General features: G+C 39.8%; 1 protein-coding gene across 1 annotated transcript in view; it reads left to right on the top strand.

Annotated features, from left to right (window-relative positions):
- Window positions 1-25396, top strand: part of LOC134536261 (zinc finger protein AEBP2) — a 70881-nt gene that overhangs the window by 14457 nt on the left and 31028 nt on the right. The window contains exon 2 of the mRNA XM_063375974.1: window positions 5405-5547. Within this exon, the coding sequence (XP_063232044.1) occupies window positions 5434-5547 (114 nt within the window). The 5' untranslated portion in view covers window positions 5405-5433. The remainder of the gene's footprint in view (window positions 1-5404; window positions 5548-25396) is intronic.

Raw genomic sequence — 25396 nt, forward strand, 5'->3', positions numbered from 1 at the left:
AAACGTGATGGTAAATAAAGTTGAAACAAATGGAAACGTGTCGCTGTTCGCCTGCGACCTGGAACAGGGACAGCGATGGCCGCGACTGGAATGGTTCCAAGCAGCTCCTGTGTCGCTGGAGCGAGGTGACGCAGTGGTAACACGCTGAACTCTCATTCCTGAAGCTCATCCCGATGATGATTCTCCAGGGTGCCCCGAAAACACTGCAGGCGAATGCTGGAGTGCTTCCTCAGTGTAAACCGTTGGTCTGTTTCTTCCAGTTCCTGTCTGCATTGGTACCGCTTTCGAAGCTATGTTAAGCCCAAATATAAAAATTACATTTATATGTGTTAAAAAAAAGTTAAAAATTTTTGAGCAATGAAAATTTCCTTTATTCAAAACATTATTTTTTTTCATATGCCATTGCTGTTTTGCACTGTATGTCATAGAGAAACCTCAAGAACGGACAGAAATATGAGTACAAAAACACACACAAAAAAAGCCTAAATCAGCCGCTGTGCATAAACAGCACAATGAATTCCATTTTTTTATTTTTTTTGCAACTGTCTCTTTGTTGCCCGCGGTGTTCGTCTGTGCTGTGATATTTCTCTAACTCATTACACGGAATCCTCTGCGAAATTATTTAACTTTTGATATCGGCTGTTTTTGACTTGTTTTCTGTGTGTTCGTATAGTCATCTATTTGTCCATTCTTGAAGTTTCTCTATCACATACAATTTTTACCAGCAATTAACATATGTCTATACTATGCTATATGTCATAAAAACGTTTTGAATCAAATTTACTAATTGTAAGAATCATTCAAAGAACGATTTTTTTTGGTAATACTGAAGTTACATTAATTCTATAGAAAAGAAGAAAAAGACGCTATTTTGTTCTCAACTGTTGTTACACCAAAACAATCCTCAGTCGTTCGATTTAACATTTCTTGCATCGACGTTTCTTGTTAATGTGATTATTTTAACCGATTAATAGTATAAAATCATGGCTTTTTACTGTAATTTAGCTTTGTATCACATAGGCAGATAAGCCTATAGGAATCTTTGAGGAAAATACCAACCAACGTGACAAACATTTATATCGCTTTTTCCTCACAACACCAAAACGTAAAAAATAAACATTTACTCGGAAGCAAAGCTGCCGGCGTTACTTCACCTGGATGTGAAATCACTTTCTAATATGCTGCGTGAAATTCGCAATGCAGTTTATAATTGCACGTTTCTCGCAATATAATTAGTAATCTACGAAGGAAAATTGCGGAATGAAGATTCATTAGATGGCCAAAGCTAGTCAAACGTAAGATGTTATGAGACCAACTCTGATGTTAAATTTGTCTGAGATGAAAGTTTTCTTTGGTGATTGAAATGCTTATCCAACAGAATCTATACATTATCCATGGATTTCCGTACTGTTACAAAATCAATTTGAGAAAAATATATTAATTATTTATTTAGTTTTACTGAGGTTAGATGTTGCATTTCTGCCGAGTACTGAAAGACCGGCTTACGTATTTTCCTTTTAGGCTAAAGTTTTGTGAACGATCTTTGATTTCCTTGCCATTAGTGTCAATTTTAACTGAACTTCAAGGAAGCTATAACAAGATGGTTATCAGTTTTTATAAGATGTCGATGTACTTGTACACACTTGCTGCTCTTCAAAATGTGATGTTTAACAGACTACACCTTAGTACCATTTAAATACACGGCTCGTTTTTAATACCGTTATAGGACGTCGAGAGACGTGAAATACGGACTGTTTATCGTTATTTGAATTCCTCATATTTCGTAATCAGTTATTTGTAATGCATTCGGCAAATCTTTATTTGCTTGCAGTATACATCAAACGCGTCTGTGACCAATACATGCATAGTCGAAATGTTTGTTATTGATGACACTACGTTGCTATTGCCATAACACTTAAATTGCTGCATACTTCCTCTAGATATATCCTTTCTAAACGGCACCCACATAATTTGGTAATAGTTTGAAGATTTTAATGAGCTGCTTGTCCCAATGAATATTTAGTCAGAGACAATCCACATGCGAACGCCTTCACGTAATCGCTTGTCTGTTAGAAGACTGTCTGTGATTCACTCTCACAAAATACGTTCGTAATTTTATAGTATATTTCAAAATGTGGGTCCATGACTTAATTTTTTTTAATATATAAATATTTATAAAAATTACATTCCCACTTTTATCGTATGCACGTACAAGATTTATGTAACTGAAGATAAAATTTAAAACGTAACATATATTACTTCTCTTTTATTTTAAAAATCAATATGTATTGCCTTTAAAAAATTTCTTGTTCAAAAAAATTACTTACAATACGTTTTTAAACAAAAATATGCATGTATGAATAATGTGTTACTTATATATAGATTCACATTGGAGCGTCCCATTCGAAATTCTTTTCGCAGCACGCAGTCTGGTGTGTCATCATGCCAGCGAAAGTGGTGACGTCTCGTCTCTGCAGCTGTTACGTAACGGGAACAAAAGACACGGTAGTGTACGATAACCACACTTTGCGCACGAGTTCATGCTCCGTGCCCCGCATGAGTGCAGTTATGTAGAGGACCCCAATAGCGTCGTTCCGTTTCTTCAAACACTGATGCTGCCGTCGGGTTGCGGAACACATGTGGATTGGATCGTTTATTTATCGCTACACAACCACGCCAGCAGCAGTTTTATCGTTATGAGCGCTGATTGGTGTAACGTTGTTCCGCATTTGGTAAGGACAATCAGAATGCAGCTGTCGTATTATAAAAGTGGCATTTATTTTATTTATTTTTTCTTCTAAACATAATTTTGTAACGAAGTTACATCGTTTGGCAAACTGTCTTAGTCTGATAATCAGCTTTAAAACACAAAAATTTTAATCAAAATAGGTCTAGTAGTTCATGAGTCAACCTCTAACAAACAAACAAACTACAGTTTTATAAAAGTGAATACCAGCGGTTCGCAATTTTTCTTCGGCAAGGGAATCCTATGATTGACTTTTTTTGGTGAAACCTCAACTCCTTCGAAGTAAATTATTCGACAACAATTGTAAAGATTCAAAACTGATTAATTTTATGTACACCTTATTGTTAGAGACCCCTGATACATAATTGTCTGAATGCTGAAATGTTCGAATCGAAAAGAAACTATAATTTTGAATAAAAGCATTTATTACACTATCTAATGTGACGAATGAAATTTTTTCATTGTATTTATAATAGCCCTAAAGTTATGTCGGCTGCCTGCTCTGTAGGACACACGTCCTGACTCACAGAAGCCCTGAGACCCTGCCACGAAGCACCTTCTAGGAACCGGAGAGCGCATTGCTACCTGCTCGAGGTGAGGGGGGGTGCAGCCGGCAGTTTTCGGGCGTCCACCGGAGATATGCCCCTCCCTCGTCTTCCAGCATTAGCTAACAGCAGCTGCCGCCACAACTGTTGCATTCAGCTTGTGTGTAGAACTTCGAGCTCGTCTTCTTTACAAGCGACGTGTGGATAGAATCAAGGTTTCATGTAAAATCATAAAATCATTAGATTACTCAATGCACTACAACGCGAAAAGAAAATGGGTACAAACAAGACTGAACAAAGATTTTTTTAAAAAATGTGTTTTCAATTTCCAGTTTTTTTTTTTACATCTCGTTCACAGAGCGTTTGTTAAATACAAATCTTATCAACAACACATTTCGGTTAAATCCATAACAGGGAATTATCCATAGTAAAAACTCAATTCTAGAATTGGCAAGAAATTGTTTCTGGTGTAATATGGGATACTCAAATCACAATCAGTACGCGGAGATTTGGACAAGGTTCTTTTTAAAGATAAAATACAGATTAAAATTTTATCACTGTAACAGCTCGCTTTGCTGGAAAGTTTTCGTGATTGGTCTGAAAATATTCCAAGCCAAGCTAAATATATTTGTTATAACTATTGTGGTTTACAGAAAATGTTAAGCTATCCTGTTACATACATCAGTTAGTTGCCTTGTAAGGAGTTAAACTTTATGATCGCTTACTGACCTACATTCCGAACCAGTCCCCCACCTCCCGCGACGGACCGCCTGCTGTGTTCACAACCTGCCAGTGAGGCAGCGCCTTCATAAACCGGAGAGGCCATGGCGTGTGTCAGATGACGAAAGCACTCGGTAACTCAGGGTCCAGTTCGGAGATTTCTCCACGGCCACCAATGAAAAAAACCTCGCCTTCATTCCGCGTAGGTACATATTACCGTCGCGAAACACGTCTCAAGGACGCTCTGCGGTTGGCCAACTGCTGTCATATCTCAACCGTCTCCCGAGAGCGCGTCTCGTAATGACAGGCGGCGGTTTTCATTGCGAGCCCAGCCACTCACCCGTGGATCCGTGAACAGTTCATTTATCTCATTTACCACTCAGAGCGAGGCTTCGTTTCTCTCATTTACCACGCAGATAAAAACTTCATTTCTTTCTTTTACCTCTCAGAGAGATTATTCACCTCTCTCATTTACCACTCAGAGAGAAGCTTCAATTCTCTCATTTACTACGCAGAGCAAGGCTTCATTTCTCTCCTTTACCTCTCAGAGCGATAATTAACTTCTCTCATTTACCACTCAGAGAGAAGATTCAATTCTCTCATGTACCACTCAGAGTAATGCTTCATTTATCTCATTTATATCACTGTAAAAATATACAAAGTTTTATGTTTAGTTCACATAAAAAAGTTTATAATTCATCAATTTAATGCTAAGAAATGTCTCATGCGCTTTTTTCCTTCAAAAATGGATGAGCTTGAAGAAGAGCCTATCAAGAGAGTCCTCGCCTGCCATTGGCTGTGTTAGGGGAGGAGGTAGAACTTCTATAAAACAAACCCTGTTTTCCAGTGTCCGAAATCGGTCTGTTTGAGTCTGATCACGGGAACAGATTCCAGCTCCCGAAACGTCACAGCTGTTTTGTCCATAGTATCTGTTTATCTTCAGCATTGTGTTCGTACATTTCCTGCGTTGTCCAGATTATTTTGTCCGTTTGCATTTACTGTTAATATTGAAACTGTTTCGTCCTTGGTATCCCACTGTGTTCGTCTGCGCTGCTATTATTATTTTTCACGTGACTAAACTCCTTCCATGGAATTCTTTGTGCGGTCTGATATTCAAGTTTTGTATGTGTTGGTCTGTGCTGTCGTCTTTGTGTCGTCCATAACACCTGTTCGGGTACACCGATGAGTTTATTTTTTTTTTTACATCAGCTGATTTATGATTGTTCTATGTGGGTTTATGTTTCCTATGACAAACAGCGCCAAACTGCAATGGCGTGTGTCAAAGAAATTTAGTTAGTGTAAAGTTCCCCATGGCATGAATAATTCAAGGAGGTTGTTGAGACAGCGGTGTGGGGCGGACCCGTGGCTCATGTCAGCTGCCGTGTGCTTCCAGACAGCGGGAAGCAAGCAGGCTCCAGGACCATGAGGTGGCTCGTCAGCGGCGTGTGTGTGGCGGCGGTGCTGTCTGCGCAGCTGTGCTGGGGCGGACCCACGTCCAGGGACGGCGCCCTACTGCAGAGGTCGCTGCCGGAGCAGGTGAGTACAGGAGGCGCTCCGCTGGGAAGGGATCCCTGGGGGGGCGTGGCTAGCTAACCTCCCCCCCCCTCCATCACTCCCTGCCGCGCGGTGACCCGCCCCGCCCCGCCCCCGGCGAGGAGGGGGTAGGGCGTGTCGCGATATCTCGGCCGCACGCGACCAATCAGCGCTTGCACGCCGGTTCGCAACCGGGCGCGTGGGCGGGCTCGCCGCTCTGTGTCCTGTCTCTTCCCATTACGCGTGGCTTGTACATACCTTCCTGTAGCACATCTTTAGCTAAGATGCTTTTCATTGCTAAAAAAAAAAAAAATCCTCAATCGTTGGTTTCTATGTATTTATTTCATTTGCTATAAATATTTTCGATGTAGTACTTTGAAAATAATGTATGAATATGTTACAAAACTGGAACAATATTAAATATCTAATTTTGGGAATTTTTTCTTCCTACATACAATATTTGTGAGAATGATGGTATTTATATGAATTTATTTTCTTCATTATCTCAATGCGTACTGTGACATCATGGTCGTGATGCGTGTTATTTCTAACAGTTACGTGGTAAATGTTTTTTTGAAATTAATTTTGTTTGTTTGAACTAACTTACATTTTCTTTCATTTAAATGATGTATTTAAGTAACGTAATTATTATTGCAAACATTAGTTACGATAAATTAAGTATATGGGTGTAATAAATACAATTAACATACCACGAGATCTCATTGGCCTTAATATGTTCGTCTTTGTCTTTACACTTATGATCACCGAAATTGGAAAAAGACACTAAGAACGGTATTGCAAAACAAGTATGATAGGTTATCTGGATTATGTTCCAAAAAACTACAAGCTGCGAACAATTGAAAAATAAGCACTGTCCCGTGGGTGCGCCGCGCGAACCTCATGAAGCTGCTCACAGCTGCTGCCTCGTTCCCCCGGCCGGGGGGGGGGGTGGAGGGGGGGGGGGAAGGCGTCGCAGGAAGCTGTCACGTGACTCACGCCCAGGATGTCCTTGTCAAGGTCACCCTCGGCAGGGACCTCCCGAGGCCAGGGGTGACCATCCTCCGGGGGCGCTGCGTGCCTCTCTTGAGGGCCGCTTGTGCAGGAGGACTGTGTGGACTAGTAGGAGGACTGTGTGGACTAGTAGGAGGACTGTGTGGACTAGTAGGAGGACTGTGTGGACTAGTAGGAGGACTGTGTGGACTAGTAGGAGGACTGTGTGGACATTCTGGACTGTGTGGACATTCTGGACTGTGCGGACAAGCAGGCTGCTGTCGTAAACAAGCAAACAGACGTTCATTATTTTCACGGCTAACGAGAACTCTTGGCTGTGTTCAGTCTTAACGGTCAGGAGCCTTGATTTTACCGGGAAAACGTTCCAGGGTCATTAAGAGCTAACGATTTTTTTTAAATTTACGGTAGCAGAAATCCTATTGGTACATTCGATTGCGGTAAATACGTTCTTCATAATAATAGCGACAGAAACTTTGCAGACATGAACATTTTGGAATTTATTTATACAAGTGAGGTTATGTTTCCGTGTGTAAAACTGTGTCAGGATGAATGAATATTCCATTGTCGCTGGCAGGGTGTGTCTGTGAAAGTTTTAGTAGTCTCCTGAGGGTTTTTTTGGGATTGTTTGTGAATTTAAGTTTCCTTATATATAGTTTATTCATTATAAAAAATATTATTACATTATCACAAATCAAAATTCGTAAAATAGAAAAAAACATTCAGCATATCCTTTGATTGTTATTATTAATTAAAAATGTAATTTTTTATTTAACAAAATTTAATAATTCTTTTCATACAAGTGTTTGTATTAAAATTAAATACTAAGCACTTTTATTATTTTTTTCCATTAATTATTGCAATGCAAAATTTAAATAAATTTGTTATTACGCTAAGTAAGTATAACTTCTAACGCACGTACATAAATACACGCACTCATTTTTCCCTCTTAAATCATTTCGTTCAGAGTATATATGGCCTTTTAGAATTAATTAAAAATACAAATGTCCTATTATTAGCCGCGGACTAAAAGGATTGCAAAGTCGTTAAGCCACCCAGGGCTGCTATGCACGAGGCACATGCGCAGACAGTCGGCGGCGCGATGGTATCTAGGAGGATTTTTTGACGTGGGTTTCAAAATGACGAGCCCGTCCGGTCATGCAACCCGCCGACCGCGCCGCAGACGCGGGTTGCGCAACTCGCAGGCGTCGCCGTCGCGGATCCCGAACAGGTTTGGTGCCGTCTGGCGAACGAGTGCAGGATCAGGTTCCCCGCTGTTACACACTCGCGCACACACGCGCGTGCGAGAGGCGGTGCCGGTGTCGCAATCGTCCGGGAAGTGTTTCATGCGCGGCATTTGCGTGGTTGTTCCTCCACGCCCCGTTTCTCACAGTGTCTACATACCAGAGGATTCCATGAAGACAAGTTATTTTCCTGTCGTAGTCTTCATACGTAGTGGCTATTGACGACTCTTTCTTTAGTCCTTTTTACGTGACAACGTCTAATAAATCGATGAACGCCGGCTGCAAGCACGAAAAAGGATGACTCATTGTCCCATTACGCACATTGTCCCGTTACGCTCAGTGTACGTCTGCGCCGCATCTATCTCTCTTCCACTCGATTGGAACAACCATCGATTTGACTTTTTCGAGGCACATTAAACTTGAAACACTCCCATTCGTTTCCTACTTTTCCTATCATCGTCCTATCCTTAACAGAATAACACAGATTGGAAGAAGTTAAAAAACAAACATGTATAAAAGTTATAGTTTATATAATCTCTTCGTTAAAGTAATAAACATATTTGAATTAAGTAAATTTATCAATTAAATTGTAGATTTGATTTCACTCCTTCTTTGTATCCATACAAAATAGTGATAATTCAATAAAAATGATTCAATTTTATTCATAAAAGTATGCAATAATTTCATCAATGTTTTGTTATGACGTTGACACGTTAAACTATCGTCCGTAAACCGACATTACAGACAACCAATTTTTTTTTCGAAATATTTTTTATTTTATTTATTAAATTATATGATCTTTATTTGCCGCAGTTCATTCGTGTACGCCTTCTGTTACACTGAACCATGAGACATAAACAACCTATAATAAGTTATATCTAAGAATTAAATTAAAATCTCACAAACTATTACATATTACAGCAGTTACTGATGTTTCATGTATAAATTTAACATTCAAGTTAATTACTAACATAAATAATTTAAAAATATTTTTTAAATATTAAAATATAATTAAATACTAACCTAAAACATATTAAATTAGTATTATGGTTTATAATTAAAAAAATATATAAAAAATAATTTAAATTATTATTATGACATTCTCTCTCTCACACACAAACACACACATATATTCTGTATTCCCTTGGTTACAAGTCTGTGAATTTAGAGAGCCAAATGTTGAACTGATTATCTACTCCTGGTTGTAATACATATTTGAAGAACCTGTTATTAGGAGCGATGCTAGCCCGCGTATCCGACGTGTTTTCGCCTCTAAGCAAGAGGGTCATGACTGACTTGCAATCGTTTCGAAGTGTAGTTCGCTACTTTATGCAATTTTTTTATATAAGTTCGTTTAAAAGTTAATTAGTACTCTAACTTTTCCCTTTTGGTTCCGTGCGAATTGTGTTCCGTTCACGAAATTACTCCAGCCGAATGTCGTCTACGGAGAGTTAAGGTATAAACATTAAAAATAACTTTTTGGGGGTAATCGCAACATAATTTTGATTTTTGAAGTGAAAACTTCTTTAGCCGCGTTGAGCGATTTTTTGGTAGGGGCAAAACTTACAGGATTCGCGTCACCGACATGCCAGTGACGTGTTGCGCCAGACTGGCGAATCGCAGCGGCCTGCGTACATGGGTAAAATCTTGTGAGTGTTCGCGTCACCGACATGCTGTAGCAGCAGTACGTGTAGTTAAATTCACCGCGTTCAGCTATTTTCTTTTTTTAGTTATTTACGCAGTGAAAGTTTATTATTTGTGGATTTAAGTTCATCTTTTTTTGAAGAATGAAACTTAATATATTTAAAAAAAATTGGTTGTCTGTAAAGTTGGTTTGCGGACGATAGTTTAACGTGACAAACTCATAACAAAACATTGATGAAATTATTGCATACTTTATGAATAAAATTGAATCATTTTTATTTTAATAATAAAAGAATAAATACTTGAAATTATACAAGTAATCAGATTTTTTAAATGCAAGAATAATGAACCTTTATTGCCGAAATTATTGTTGTAATAAGCAATGAAAACCACATTAACTTTTCACTTCACTTCATAAACAGTCGACGAAACTATTCACGTGTAGATGACTTGTAATTAATTTTAAAAACTGGCGTTTAGCTATAAAGTTTAAACATAATTATGAACAAGTTTTCATATAAATGAACAGTTAACAAATATCTATCATAAATTATATGAATCGCCATACTTTTTTAGTCAATTGTAACATAACCTATTATTACTGCACTCGCCGACAGCGTAACGGTACACAGCGTAACGGAAAAATGAGCGTAACGGGACGCCGCGTAACGGGACAATGTGTGTAACGGGACACTTTTTGGTGCGTGCAGCCGGCGTTCATCGATTTATTAGCCGTTATCACGTCAATAAAGGTTCGCTAGAGTAATGAGTGTGTGGATCCGGGCGAGGAGGGAAAGTGACGGGCGGCTCTGCATCTCGCCTGCACAGCTCTCCCCTGGCCTATCTGCACTCGCCGGAGAAAGGCGTCTGCAACTGAACACGCTCCGTCATCGCCGCTTTCCCGTCCAGCAGCGGCCTCGTCAGGACCACGTGAGCGCGCGGGGAACAACCTCACGTCCATCTAGCTCACGTCGATGGACCGCCCGCCGCAGCCACTCTCCCGTCAGGAAGAATTCACATCTTTTTTGAAAAACAACAGGAATTTACAGTTGATTAAACAAGCCTAAACACTTTTACTCCTATCTATCTTTAAAAAAAAGGGGGGGTTGTCTGTAACGTCGCGTTACGGACGATAATTTTACGTGTTAACGTCATAAGAAAACATTGATGAAAAATTGCATACTTTTTTAATTTTCAAAATATTATTTACATTTTTTTTGAAAATTTTAATTTAAATATTTTGTTTAAATATAATCACTAACAATTAGTTTAAAAGCCCGCCTTAACCTGTTTGATATCATAGAAGATTTTCTCGCACGTTGGTTGGCCGGTTCTTGAACGGTCGGCTCAGGCGGAACGTGACAATTTTTCGTTCGTGCAGCCGGCGTTCGTCGATTTATAAGATGTTATCACGTCAAAAAAGTTAATTAACATGTTTTGAAATGGTGTAACTGACTTACAAAACTAATCAAGGAAAAGGAATCTGGAATGTTTTTTAATTACCTGGATAGAAAAAACTTTTCGGAGTGGTAACATACTTTGCAGACTTAGAAGAATAATTAAATATGTCTCAATACATTAAATTTATACCAGATGAATAAGGGGAGGGGAACAGTTTTGTGGTAGGTACAAAATTAATAAAAAAATATCAAGAAAACCTTGAATGTTAAATAGATACAGAATTGATAAAAATAACCTAAACAAATACGTCCATAAAATGTAAAATAGTTTGTTGAAATACCTAGAAAGTACTTTAACACAAAAACAAAATGCAAAGTTTTAAAATACGTACAATATAAATGATACATAATATATTACAATTATTTATTGATAGTCTGTGCGCGGTATGCGTTGTTATGCCTCTTTCAATTTTCTGTAATTTGTTTTAATTAGATACACGTATACAAAGCATCTCTTTATCTCTCTATATCTCTCTATATATGTCCCTCTATAAATATCACTATAGTTATATATATAATCTCTCTAAACCCATCTTTCTCCATTTATTTCTCTATCTCTTTACATCTATCCCTATCTCTCGATATCTATCTATATCTCTATGTATTTACTTTCATATATATATATATTAATCTATCTTCCTATCTATATTTTTACATCTCTATTCATCTATATATACATTACTTTATATCTCTATCCCTCCATATATATGTATATCCCCCTCTCTCTATCTCTTAGTGCCTCTCTTGAAACATCTCTATCGCTATCTCTGTATGTATTTATCTTCCTATCTATATCTTTATCTTTACTAAACAGAAGACGATTACAAAACCATTCGTATGAATATTTATGTTTTTTTTTTACCTGTTATAGGAGTGACATGGGTACATAAAAAAACATGCGCGTATTCGAATGCAACGTTGAGTCAAAATTCTAAAGCAATCGGTGAAGTATTTTTGGAGATTTATGATTTTAAACACGGGCAACTTTTCGTTCCTATTTATATGCATATTTGAATAACAAATATTACTTAAATATTGCATAAAAGAACGACATGACTATCGCAAGATCACCTGGCGAGGCCTGGTATGTCAAGAGACGCGGAATGGGAGCCACTACTAGGGTAGGGAAGGGAAGCGAACGGGAGGATGACACGCTCACTTCCGGGCCGTGCGCACCGCGGGGGCGGCCCCGGAAGAGGCGTGGACCGGTCCGGTCGGCGAGAAAGCGGCCAGCGGGGTCGCCCTTCACTCGCGCCATAGAACAAGTGTGTCTGAAGACCGCGCACACAGTAGCGCAGTGGAACTGAGGTGGTCCCAGGATCGGGCGGGCTCTTTGCCAATCGCGGACCCCGCTGAATCGCTGTTGAGGTTAAAAAAAATCTCTTTTTAGCTGTAACGTAATAGTTTCATTAAATAAATGTTTGATATTTCTTAACCTATATTTTTTAAATATGAACCGTAGTAAAAGAATGCTCTTCATCCGAAACGTTTTTACGATAGCGAGTGGCATTGGCTGAGTTCCCGGGCGTACAATTTGAGTGTATAGTTGGAGTTTTTTTCCTACGTAGTAAATTAGGCGCTTTTAACATTGGGTACAGGTTTCTTAAGGACCCTGTTGCGATGTTTGTTGCTCTAGCGAAGTGTTTGTCCCACAGTAATGATCTGTCTAGTGTGAGTCCTAGATATTTTGCCTGTATAACATTAGGGATAGGTTGTTGAAAAATTTCTAGTTTCTTGTCTGGTCTGCCTCTACGTTTTGATATTACATTCGCGTGAATCGTAAATTAATGTTGAAGTCACGCAAAGAAAATAATAATCGATACATTTATAAACGAAAGAAATACCACTCACCAGTTCTCTGTAGCTCTAAGACCCAAAAAAAACTTTAAATTCGGCTAGTGTGTTCTTATTAAGCAGAAGGATCCACTAAGAACGCTGCTACCAAATCCCGTATACGGAGACCTGAGATTACACATCAAAAGGAAATAAAACTCCATCCGTGTGGTGCCTTCTACACCCAATTAACACAAAGAAAGATAACATTGAAAATATGCCCAAAAAAAATTTAAAAAAAAAAAAAAAAATATTTCGACAAGGTCGTTCTCAAGCTCAAGACAAGGTGCTGCTGGTTAGTTCCGTGGGAAGATGTCGACGGTGGTAATGTGAGAGCTGGTTCAAGTGGGCAGCCTTGACCTTCAGCTAACATCCGTGCGTGCGGCCACTCCAGTCGTCTGTCTCCTGCGGCGAGCCGCTGGCCGGGAATCTTCCCCCAGGTGGTCTCTGGGGCCGTCGACACCCGAGGACACCCGAGGACACCCGAGGACACCCGAGGACACATACCTCCGTCGAGACGCTGTGTTCTTGCGCGTCTCTGCCCTGCCGTTACTTTCCAACACATGTCCCAGTCTCGATGGTGTATTGTAACTAGGGACTGGAAGAATCCGCGGGTTCAATGACCTCCAGGATAGACTCCACGATCCTCTGCACACTCGGGCAAACGTCGCCTGTTCATTGGCTGCTGACTGGTGAGGCGTCTCAATTGGGAGACTAGTGATTCGATACTGCTTTGACTGAGGGTCTATGATTGGCCCGCAGTCCTCCAGGTTAACAGTGAACCAATAGCAGATGTTGCGTAAAGGTACAATTATTTTCATTTTAGCATATAGCGAAACGAATCCGCGAATTTTTCCGGTCTCTAATTATAACACCTCAGATTAGACTATTTGCAACCAATCATACTTCTAGTTTTTTTTCTTAAAATAATTGTGCATATTTAGTTGTACAGCGCAACTCCAACCTAAAGTCCAAATCTTCCCACACTTCGGTTAACTCTTCCGGAATAACGGAAGCGATAGCCTCTTCAATTCTGTGTCCCAATACCAACAAATCATTAGACACGATCTTTTATAAAGCCCCAAAAAGGGTGAAACAAGATATGAAGCCCTCACGACGCATAGTTTCATACAAGGCAAGCAACTGTATTACCCTGCATGATCTGAAAGAAAAAATCAAAATCTTTCTAAACATGCTTGTTTATTTTACCATCACGTGGTTTTTTTTATCTCTTCAGCACCTTCAATGACATTTTCACATTCACTACAGGAACTTGGTTACATATTTTTGCACAAAAACGCAATAAGAAAATTACATCTTAAAACAAAAGTCACAGCTCGTGTGCCGCACAATACTTTTATGTAAATTCAATTAACGCCTTTATATAGCCTCGACATGACGTCGGCGCATGCGCAGCGTGGACAGGTCCAACTCAGGAGGGGTAAGGAAGGAAAATCGGACCTAGAGGAGGGGAAATCAGCAGTCCCGCGGCGGGCTCTTCAAAATCCGAGTCATTACGTCGGGCTGCCGGCTCAAGGGAAAAAAAGTCTCATGGCTTTATGTCAGGTGAACGTGGAGGCCAGCGGAAAAGAGCTCTGTCGTCTCGACCATTACGACCAATCCGATGGTAAGGGACTCAGACGTTCAACCACTCTCACACGAAGAGATTCCAATGAAGAGTGTCTCCATCCTATCGCCAAATAAAGTTTACAGGTTCACCCTCTACAAACCGTCATTTTGCTTAGGTGTCGTTGCAAGCGAGAAAACAACAAAACATTACTCGCACTTGCGCTTATCTAAAACTGTTGGAGTTATTCTTTAATTGTAACCTTGAACAAAAACACTACAGCACTTACAATTGGTAAAATTACAATTTATAACTGGAAAATTCTTTCATGGGCATAGAGTATGTCGATGACCTAGGATGCGTGTATCTAGAGGCAGTGGGGAAATAATGACTTCATCATCACCTTTCTCACTTATCTTTAATGAGACAAGGTTATAAAGTCAGTTTTTAAGCATAATATTTTACTAATACATCTTAAAATTAAGTAACACTCTTTTAAAGAGCTAAACAGATATTACGTTAGAATAATTATAATGCTTATAATGACAAAAACAAAAATTGATTACAGTATTTAAGTGCGACAGTAATATTAAAATTTAAGATTATATCTCATTACTTTTACAGTAAAATAGTTTAGTGTGGATATATATGTGTGTGTGTTTGTGGTTGTGGTTGTTTTACGATTCCAATAGTACTTTAAAAACGTTGACCAACATTTTACGATTTTTAAAATTTACCTACTTTATTTCCAAATAAAATCCTGCTATTTGTAGATCTGTTGGTGTGTTGCTCACATTCCAAACAAAAGCTAACAACTAAATAAATCTAACACACTTCAGAGAAACTGTTATGAAAGCTAATTACTGATCCGACACAAAGTTACAATTCACGGTATCTATATATAAAAATGAGCTCAGGACGTTTATCACTCAGGGTTTGCTGCTAAACTACTATTATTTATTTCACAAGAACCAAACTTTTTCAAAGTTTATGGCACATGGGAACATTTGGCATTTCCTTGACCTTTGAAAGACCAGGAAAACTGCTTAACAGTGAGTGGTTTTCAGGCGTGTCTAAAACACGTTTACCAGTTCCCTACATCCTACACATTTCTAAAAAAAAATTCTTACAAGCAGTAAACATAAACGAATGGTGAAAATAAAGGCTATAAACCGGGCAGTAATACAAACAACGTAGGCCTACATCTGTAATTGGCGAGAATGATGCAAAAGATAATCAGTATTTTTATTAAAAAAAAAAACATTTATGCACTAATGGCTAAAACATTTTGTCACTCTCCAATCTGATATAAAGTTCCAAAAAAATTCCAAAAATAAAAACCCTAATCAATTATCTTGAATATTTTTTTTTAAAAAATCCCAGTTATTCATGACCGATATTTATCTTTAAATTGTAACTAACAAACCACCATACAATAATTTGACTTCAATGTAAACTTCAAATTTTTCGCTTCAGAATTAGAATTTTTTGTCGCAAAGGTTTTTGCAAACAAATGGGTCATAATTTATTATTCAGATAATGAAGGGGTTTTGTGACATGAGTGTTCACAGTATTTAGGGCGTGAGTATATGTCTCATTTTCTAGGATGCGAAACTTTGAGCTGAGTAATGAAAATTTTGGATTATTGGGTTACTCTTCCTGTTTGTTCTTCATTACTCTCAATTCCACATAACTAATATTAAACCAGCATTCAAAACAAAATGTGGGTAATTTACGTCTCAAATATCAAACTTAAGGGCTTCTGAAGAGGATCGAATTTTGTATACATGCAGAGAACGGAAAAATTTGCAGTTTCGTTACGTGAAGTAATAAAATTTAAAAAAAATTATCCCTGGGCTGCTTTTGCTGTTGGTTCACAGTTCATGACACCAACTCAAGGCCAATGACAAAACGTCAGCCAAAGAAGATTCTAAACCTGTTATATGCAGCCAAAACGAGAACCCTGAATCAATAGGCTTAAAATAAAAAATAATTAATCCTAGACCATCATTATAGTCATTTATCTTTAAGTCTTAGTTACGAAAATACCCTCTAAACGTGTATGTTTGTCAGTCAGTATTTTTTACTTTAAAGTAAACATTATTTTTTTCCCTTTAGAATTAGAATTTTTTGACGTGATAACGTCTTATAAATAGAGACCGGAAAATTTGCGGGTGCAATGACCTTCAGGATAGACTCCAATAACCTCTACACACTCGGGCAAATGCCACCTGTTCATTGGCTGTTAACTTGTGAGTCGTCTCGACTGGGTGGCCTGTGATTCGACACTTCTATGAGTGAGGGTCTCTAATTGCCCCTCAGTCCTCCAGATTAACAGTGAACCAATGGCAGAAGCAGCAATAAGGTATAATTATTTGAATTTTAGCATAACACGAAATGAATCCGCGAATTTTTCAGGTCTCTACTTATAAATCGATGAACGCCGGCTGCACGCACGAAAAATTGTCACGTTCCGCCTGAGCCGACCACCGTGCGAGATAACCTTCTATAATATCAAACATTTTAAGGCGGGCTTTTTAACTAATTGTTCGTGATTATATTTAAACAAATTATTTAAATTAAATTTTGCAAAAAAACTGTAAATAATATTTGAAAATTAAAAAAAAGTATGCAATTATTCATCAATGTTTTCTTATGACGTTATCACGTAAAATTATCGTCCGTAAACCGACTTTACAGACAAAACCCCCTTTTTTTTCTCGTAAAGGTATTTTTGCAAACAAATGGGGTCACAATGACACGTGTCACAAGACTGCGACCAGTGAGCCGAGAACATTAACTCAAGAGTATGCGGAGGACTGAGGAGTCCATCGCTGTCACTATCTGCAGGCCAGGTCTGGCGCTAGATGCGTCACAGACTGTCCTATCGCTATGGCCATGCAGATTTCGCGAAAAGATTTCGAGACTAGATGAAAGTTAAAACACTGTAGCATCGTCGGTGTTTCGTGATAGGGTGAGTTTCTCTTAGGTACATACCGATTGTAACATCAACCAATCACAGTGATTCAGTGCGGAAGCAAACGCGTCCTGAGTGGCTCGGTCAGATAAGTCAACGACTTTTCTCGCAGACGGCAGCCAATCCCAAGGACGAAACCACAGGTTCGGGTGTACCTTGTTGCAGTCTAATAAGTGTTCAGATCTTTACGCGAAAAATTCCTGGCCCTGCATGTCGCCTCCAGCTTGCATTGCCACTGCGGGTTGCCTGCAGCCGCAGGGGAGGCTGGGAGGTATGCGCTGCGAGAAGAGCCAGGAGGGGAAGGGTGGTGTTGGTTGGGCGAAAGTGGAGTGTCCAATCCGCGGCCACGTGACGTAACTGACCGGCTTGCTCTCTCCGGGAAATGCCAGCACTCCGCTACAAGGAGAATGTGTCCAGGGCTGGTCGCAGCTCGAGTTTCCCAACGCAGCCTGTTTGGTCTGCGCTGAACGAGCTTCACAAATTAATTTTAAAAAAAAATGGGGTTTATTCCGTAAAGTCGGTTAACGGACGAAAATATTACGTGATAACGTCATATCAAAATTGTTTAAATTGCTGCTTTTAAAAAGCCCGCCTTAACCTGTTTGATATTATTGAAGATTTTCTCGCACGGTGGTTTGGTCGGTTCTTTGCACGCTCGGCTCAGGCGGAACGTGACAATGAGTCAATTTTTTTTCGTGCGTGCAGCCGGCGTTCATCGATTTATAAGACGTTATCACGTCAAAAATAATAATAATTTATGAACAGCTACTGTGTTCGAAAATAAGCGGAAATATTGTATTACCGTACAAACTTGTACGTCTGTGAATTTGGTCACCCAAAACAACTCGATAATTACGTAAATTATTCTCAATAATTTTTTTTCAAATCACTACCATAGAGCATACTACAAATTTTATCATGCATATCATTACTAAAATTGAAATCCAGATAGTCAGTGAAATTTCTGACAGTGTTGCAATTTTAATATTGCAAAAATTAAAGGCGATATTACGATACCTGAAATATTGTCGTTGCTACGGCAGTCTTGAGGCAGAACACACTCGTACTCCTCATTATGCATGCGCTTCCTCGTGGCTTTGCAGAAGCCGTTTACATGGAGTTTTTTTTCAACAGCACAACAATCATCACGAATGACTTGATTTACGTTTGCGAGGCATGGTGTCACCGATAACTTTCTGCCCAAGTGGCGTGATTCGAAGTCTCGTACCATTACATAATCGCCGATCATCTGAATTTCGCATAAGCTCCACACCTAACAAACACTGTTTTTAAAAAAATTTAAAAATTTTAAGCAACCCATGCAATGGCCGTTATCATGGAGACGCAGAAGAGATCAAAAAATCAAAAGGCCTATTTTATGGATACAAATAAAGCGTTAAAAATGTAATAAGAAAAAAACCGTTCAGCCATTTTAGCATCTAGATCTATTCCACAGGAACAGAGCATTTTTCCGGGGTTAAAAATTGCCTACGCCACTCTCCGATCGTAAACTAGCTCTTTGCCAAAAAACATGTCGATCCGTTGCTCCATTGCTCCGTGAAAGGAAAAACCAACAAACCAACAAATGAACATTCGCATTTATGTTATTATTAGGGACTGGAAAAATTCGCGGGTTCAATGACCTCCAGGCTAGACTCCACGATCCTGTGTACACTCGGGCAAACGTCGCCTGTTCATTGGCTGCTGACTTGTGAGGCGTCTCAATTGGGAGACTCGTGATTCGATACTGCTTTGACTGAGGGTCTATAATTGGCCCACAGGCCTACAGGTTAACAGCGAACCAATGGAAGAAGTTGCATAAAAATACAATTGTTTTCATTCTAGCATATCCCGATCTGAATCCGCGAATTTTTCCCGTCTCTAGTTATTAGTATAGACCTGCAAAATTCGCGGATTCATTTCGTAATATGCTACGATTCAAATAATTATACCTTAGCGCTGCTTCTACCACTGGTTCACTGTTAATCTGGAGGACTGAGGGCCAATTAGAGACCCTCACTCATAGAAGTGTCGAATCACAGGCACTCAGTCGAGACGACTCACAAGTCAGCAGCCAATGAACAGGTGGCATTTGCCCGAGTGTGTATAGTGTAGTAGAGTCTATCCTGGAGGTCACTGAATCCGCGAATTTTGCAGGTCTCTAGTTATTATTAAGGATGACGCAGAGGTGGGCACAAGCCAGGTAGGTGTTGACGGCGGTCGCTAGCAGTCGCACTCTGCTAGCGCGGGAAGGAGAAGAGCGTGAAGCAGACTCGGCGGAGAGAGAGAGAGCAGAGAGTGAAGGGCGCAGAGTCTTTGGAGCACGAGGTCGCTCTGCTGTGAGTGATGCTCGCGACCACTCAAGAAGACCCGAGTGGTTTACACAGCTGGCGAGCGCGCATGTAGAAAGTGGACCTTGAACAGTCGCCGTCTTGCTCGGACCACAGGTTTGGAAACACTTGGCTTATTTCAGCCCGTCAGCTCATCTACTGCCCCGAGGTGCAATTATTTATATGTAGGGACCGGAAAAATTCGCGGATTCAATGACCTCTAGGATAGCCTCCATTATCCTCTACACTTCTCAAGTAAATACGCGAGTTCATTGGTTACTAAATTGTGAGTCGTCTCCACTGGGTAGCTTGTGATTCGACGCTTCTTTGGTCGATAGTCTCCCATTGGCCCAGAGAGCTCCAGTTAAACCGCGATCCAATAGCAGAGCCAGCAGAATTATACACATGTTTGAATTTCAGCCTATCACGAAATGAATCCGCGAATTTTTCCGGTCTCTATTTATATGTAGAGACCGGAAAAATTCGCGTATTCATTTCACGACAGCCTGAAATTCAAATAGTTAGGTAAACCTCAGTGCTTGCCTCTGCTATTGGCTCACAACTCACCTGAATGACTCTGGGCCAGTGAGAAAACCTCAACCGAAGCTGTGTCGAATCACAGGCCGCTACGTTGGGACACCTTCACAAGACAGCAGCCAATGAGAGGGTGAAATTTGACCGAGTGTACGTAGAACTATAAAGTTCATCCTAGAGGTCATTGAACCCGCGAATTTTTCCGGTCCCTATTTATATGTAGAATCATTGCATAATTAAATAGAGAAACATTTTGCGAACTGATTAAAAGATACGCTTAACTTCAAACGCTTCAATTTTCTTAACGCTAAGTTGAAATTGATCCACAGATTACGAAATATTCCCACGGTGATTTTCATTCAGTGAAATAATAAACATGAAACATTACATATAAGAATCATCAACCATCTTACGTCAGCCAATCGTGTTGATATGTCAAGCTGTCATTATCATTGAAGGTTTTTTTTTGTCATTAATTCAGCTCACCATTCGACAAAGCTTAAACTCTCTCCTATAACATTAATGGCCAAGTCGCTCATTCCTAGAGACCGGAAAAATTCGCGGATTAATTTCACAATTAGATAAAAATTCAAATATTTATACATTTGTGGTCCTTCTGCTATTGGCCTACAGAGTATCTGGAGAGACTCTAGGCATATGAGAGATCTCTTACCAAAGAATTATCGAATCACTGGCTACACAGTTGAGAATATCTCACTAGACAGCAGCCAATGAAAAGGCGACATTTCCTGGAGTATGCATAGGACTGTGGATTCTATCCCAGAGGTCATTGCACCCGTGAAATTTTCCAGTCCCTACTCATCCACTAATGGGTCGTGGATGGTTTGTAGGGCAGAGAACGTGACCAGAAACACAGAAATCAATCAACCTATACAATGCGAAATTTTAGCATATGTTATTCTGTCCCTATCAAAACTCTCCGACTTAATTGGAAAATAGTAATTTCATTATCTGACACTTACTTTAAAATGAATATCTCTTTGTGTAAAAGAGTATTTTGTTATTAATAGGCCAGTAACTGGGTGGAGAACAATGGAGTAGCATTTTTGGTCTTGAAACGTGTGAAAGTTGTGTCTTGCAGTAAATGTAAATTCGAAATCTTCAACTTATCACCGGCGGGAATCTCTTCAAAGCAACCAACCGCATACTCGAAAACACGCCAACCTTGAGTACACGCTTTCCCGCCCAAGCATCCAACACACGCTTCGTGCAAGCGCGGTATTTGGTCCGACTTACGCCCGAAAACACCGCCGGGTCCTGCAAGTCACAGCGTGTTTGTTATGAGCATAGAGTAAGAAGGTATTAGGCCAAACTAAGGAGTCATCCGGACAGGAACATGTAAGATTCGCCTTGTTGCTTTGGGCCAGGTTAGACTTCACAAACGTTTACTTAATAAAAATTGGCGCTAAGTGTTCATTGGCTACTGCCTCATTTCGATTGTCTTCCGGGTTGAAAATGGTTTGTTCAGATTTTTTAGGTGTTTGTTATTGGCTTCCTTTATTTCGCATTGCGTTCAATAATCCTAATGGCTAGGCTTATTCAAGTGTAAAAAAATTTTCAGTCTAGGCTTTTGCCAAAAAATGTGCTAATTGTGGAAGTCTCTAACCATAAATTTACACAGTGTTTAAAAATTGGCTTTTCACTGGTTTCTAATGGGGTTGTACTATATCCGCATCTTGTGCCACTCTATTTACAGCTTTTTTATTTATAAATGTCTGGCTGTCCTGCAAGGCATGTCTTACTAAAATAAATTAACATTTACAGAATTCCCCACAGTATGTTGCCATTAATGCCGTAACCTAAGCTATTATAATAGCATACATTTTTGTATAAGCTGTGATAAATTTCCTTTTCTAACACTGAGAGATATTGAAACTTAATTTTATAGACTTAACTAGTGCCTTTTCCTGGTATTATGTTAACATAATACCAAACGCGTGGCTCAACATTTCTTGGTAAATCACAAACTCATGTGCCCTACTGTAAGGATCACACTGTTACCGCAAATGCTCCCTTGCTAATAGACTATCCATACACAGTAAACATATTTTTTAAATGGAACCCAAATTATCATGTAAAATTAAAATAATTTTTTCGTTTGTACTTTAACATGAATGCAACTGTATTGCTACAAAAAAATAGATATTATAGTAACACTGGTTTTGGATTCTTGCCAGGGATTTTATGCTTTGTGTTGTCCCAAGATATACATTAGTTATAGTTATTTGTAAACCGTTCTCTGAATAGTTTTACAGTTTTAACTGCACACATTAATAAGCGTAATAAATCAAAAAAAATGTTATACTGTTTAATATTGGGTTCATTTTACAATGTATACACGTATAAAAATCAATCGAAATTCCAAATATATGCCAATTTTAATACGCGCTTAAATAAATACTCAGTTTTTTTACAAAAAACATAAAATAACCATTGTGAAATGTACAAATTTACAATATATTCCTTGTAGTATTACAAACTATTTCTTTGCAGCTGGTTTTCAAAGTAATCATTTGTAAAATTCCAAGTTGCAGGAACAGTTGTAAGAGCAAACGCCTATCAGAAAATATCAACAGTCGTATGGTCTATGGTACGCGACCCGGAAAATTTTGCTGTTTTGTTTTACGTCAGGCTAAAATTCATATCCTTATGTTTGCTCTGAACCAAAATTTGCTTTTGCATTAGCTGATTTCTTTGTGTTAACGGTTTTTTTGTCCTTGCGTGATTGGAGGTTACTGATTCGCTTATTATCTTTGAAATATTTGTGCAATGGGAGTGCATGACTTGATGTAGGCTTTTGGACATACGCCATTGCTAAGCAATGGCGTATGTCCAAAAGCCTACATCAAGTCACTGATTCGCTTACTTGTGTCCCAGCTAGGCATCGTTGGCTCGCGGTCGTATAGGGGCGTGGCCAAATACCTGCGGTCCAATCAGGAACACAGAGCGAGTGTGTGAAGGTTTACATTCCAGCTAGCAGCCGAAAAAATCCACGAAATTGTTCGCACCTGTGGTCACAGGCGAAGCAATTTGGTTCATACAAGCTAGGCACAGGGAAAATTTTCGCGTTTTTCAGTTACTGGGATGGGCTTCACAGTCCCACGTACACTAGTACGAAACTCTCGTACCCATTGGTTGCTCGATTGAGAGATTTTTTAACCTGGATTACCTGCGATTTGGTACGTTTCTCGTCTCCGGTGATTTTCTGATGCGAGAACCCGCCAGGATAGGCGGTTGGCTGATACGTCACTTACCGGTGGATTTCCGCAGCGGAATTGATTGGCTGTCTCCGCTGGCAGTATGCTTATTTTAAGACCTTGAAGATGGAGGGTTTTGGGAGGGACAAATCTAAAGCCACGTGACGGTAAGTTCCTTCCCGTTGGCACTAATACATAAATATATAAATAGTTAAATTTTATTATTAAATTTAACGTACGATTGTTAGGGACATGCATATTTCGCGAAAAGATTCCGAGACCAGCTGAAAGTTAAAACACTGTAGCATCGTCTGTGTTTCGTGATTGGCCGAGATTCTTTCAGATGCATGTCTCAGTTACAACACCAATCACATGAAGTCAGTGCGGAAGTGAACGCGTCCTGAGTGGCTCGGTCAAATAAGACAACGACTTCTCTCGCAGACGGCCGCCAATCACAAGGAAGAAACCGCTGGTGCGGGTATAACTATTTGCAGTCTAATAAGTGTTCAGATCTTTTCGCGAAAAATACCTTCCCCTAACGATTGGTTATCAGAATATTTTTTTACATAATTGATTTTTTTTGCAATATGAAAAATACTTATTGAACATACATGATAAGGAGTAGCTTGGCTTCTGGGTTGTAGCCGTGTCCTACTACAGTAGTTAACTGCTCCCTGATGATGGCGACTGCAATGTTGACCCAAAACATCGATGAATTATTCGCCCAAGGACGCGGCTACGACCCAGAAGCCAAGGTACTTCAGACAATGGCCGTGAAAGCCTGCGAACATTGTACATGACGAGGGTTTACAATTGGCTCAGAGTCCCTGCAGGCCTGGAGGCAGCCCAAAGATAAAAAAATTGGTTTTTCTGTAAAGTCGGTTTACGGACGATAGTTTAACGTGACAACGTCATAAAAAAACATTGATGAAATGATTGCATACCTTATGAATATAATTTATTCATTTTTATTTTAATAATAAAAGAATAAATACTTTAAATTAAGCTAGTAATCATATTTTTAAAATGCAAGAATAATTAACATTTATTGCCGAAATTGTTGTAGTAATAAGCAATGAAAACAACATTAACTTTTCACTTCACTTTATAAACAGTCGACGAAACAGTTCACGTGTAGATGACTTGTAATTAATTTTAAAAGCTGGCGTTCAGCTGTAAAGTTTAATATATTTATGAACAATTTTTCATATAAATAAAGTGTAATCAAATCTCTATCATAAATTATATGAATTACCATAATTTTTTAGTCAATTGTAACATAACCTATTATTACTGCACTCGCCGACTGCGTAACGGAACACAGCGTAACGGGACAGTGGGCGTAACGGGACACAGCGTAACGGAACAATGAGCGTAACGGGACACAGCGTAACGGAACAATGTGCGTAACGGGACACTTTTTCGTGCGTGCAGCCGGCGTTCATCGATTTATTAGACGTTGTCACGTCAGAAGCAGCTACATGAGTGACTGTGTGCGGTGACCGGCGCGAGCCAGGCCGAGCTGTCCTCGCCGAGTGGTGTCCGCGCGCGCGTGTCCGGACAGCTGAGCAGCTGCCCGCCGGCCCGGTTGACCAACGGCCGCCCGAAGTGTGTCGAGGCGGCGCATGCGCGGCGCTGGTTGGCCGGCCGCCAGGAGAGACCGCTAGCGCATGCGCGCGCCGGCGTCCCGACGCCGTCTGCTCCTCCAGCGGCCTAGAGGTCGCCGAGACCAAGACCTGCTTCCCTCGAGTAGTTTCAGGCCCGCCCGCCAGATGGTGGCTTTCATTAAACATCACTAACATTGTCAAGGGCGTCGCCAGCCGATTGCCAGCCGATGGCCTAGGGGAGGGGGGGGGGGGCAAGTTGTGGTAAAAGTATTTTTTTTTTCATTTGGCTACATTATTTTATATCTCTAAGGCTCTATCGGGGGGGCAAGGTAACTGCCCCCCCTACCCCCACCCCCTGTTGAAGCCCTTGAACATTGTGAGAAGTAATGTTTGTGCTTGTACCAGGCAAACAAACCAGTGAAAATTAATT

Source organism: Bacillus rossius, chromosome 10 (assembly GCF_032445375.1).
Source record: "Bacillus rossius redtenbacheri isolate Brsri chromosome 10, Brsri_v3, whole genome shotgun sequence".
In the NCBI taxonomy this organism is placed as follows: domain Eukaryota; kingdom Metazoa; phylum Arthropoda; class Insecta; order Phasmatodea; family Bacillidae; genus Bacillus; species Bacillus rossius.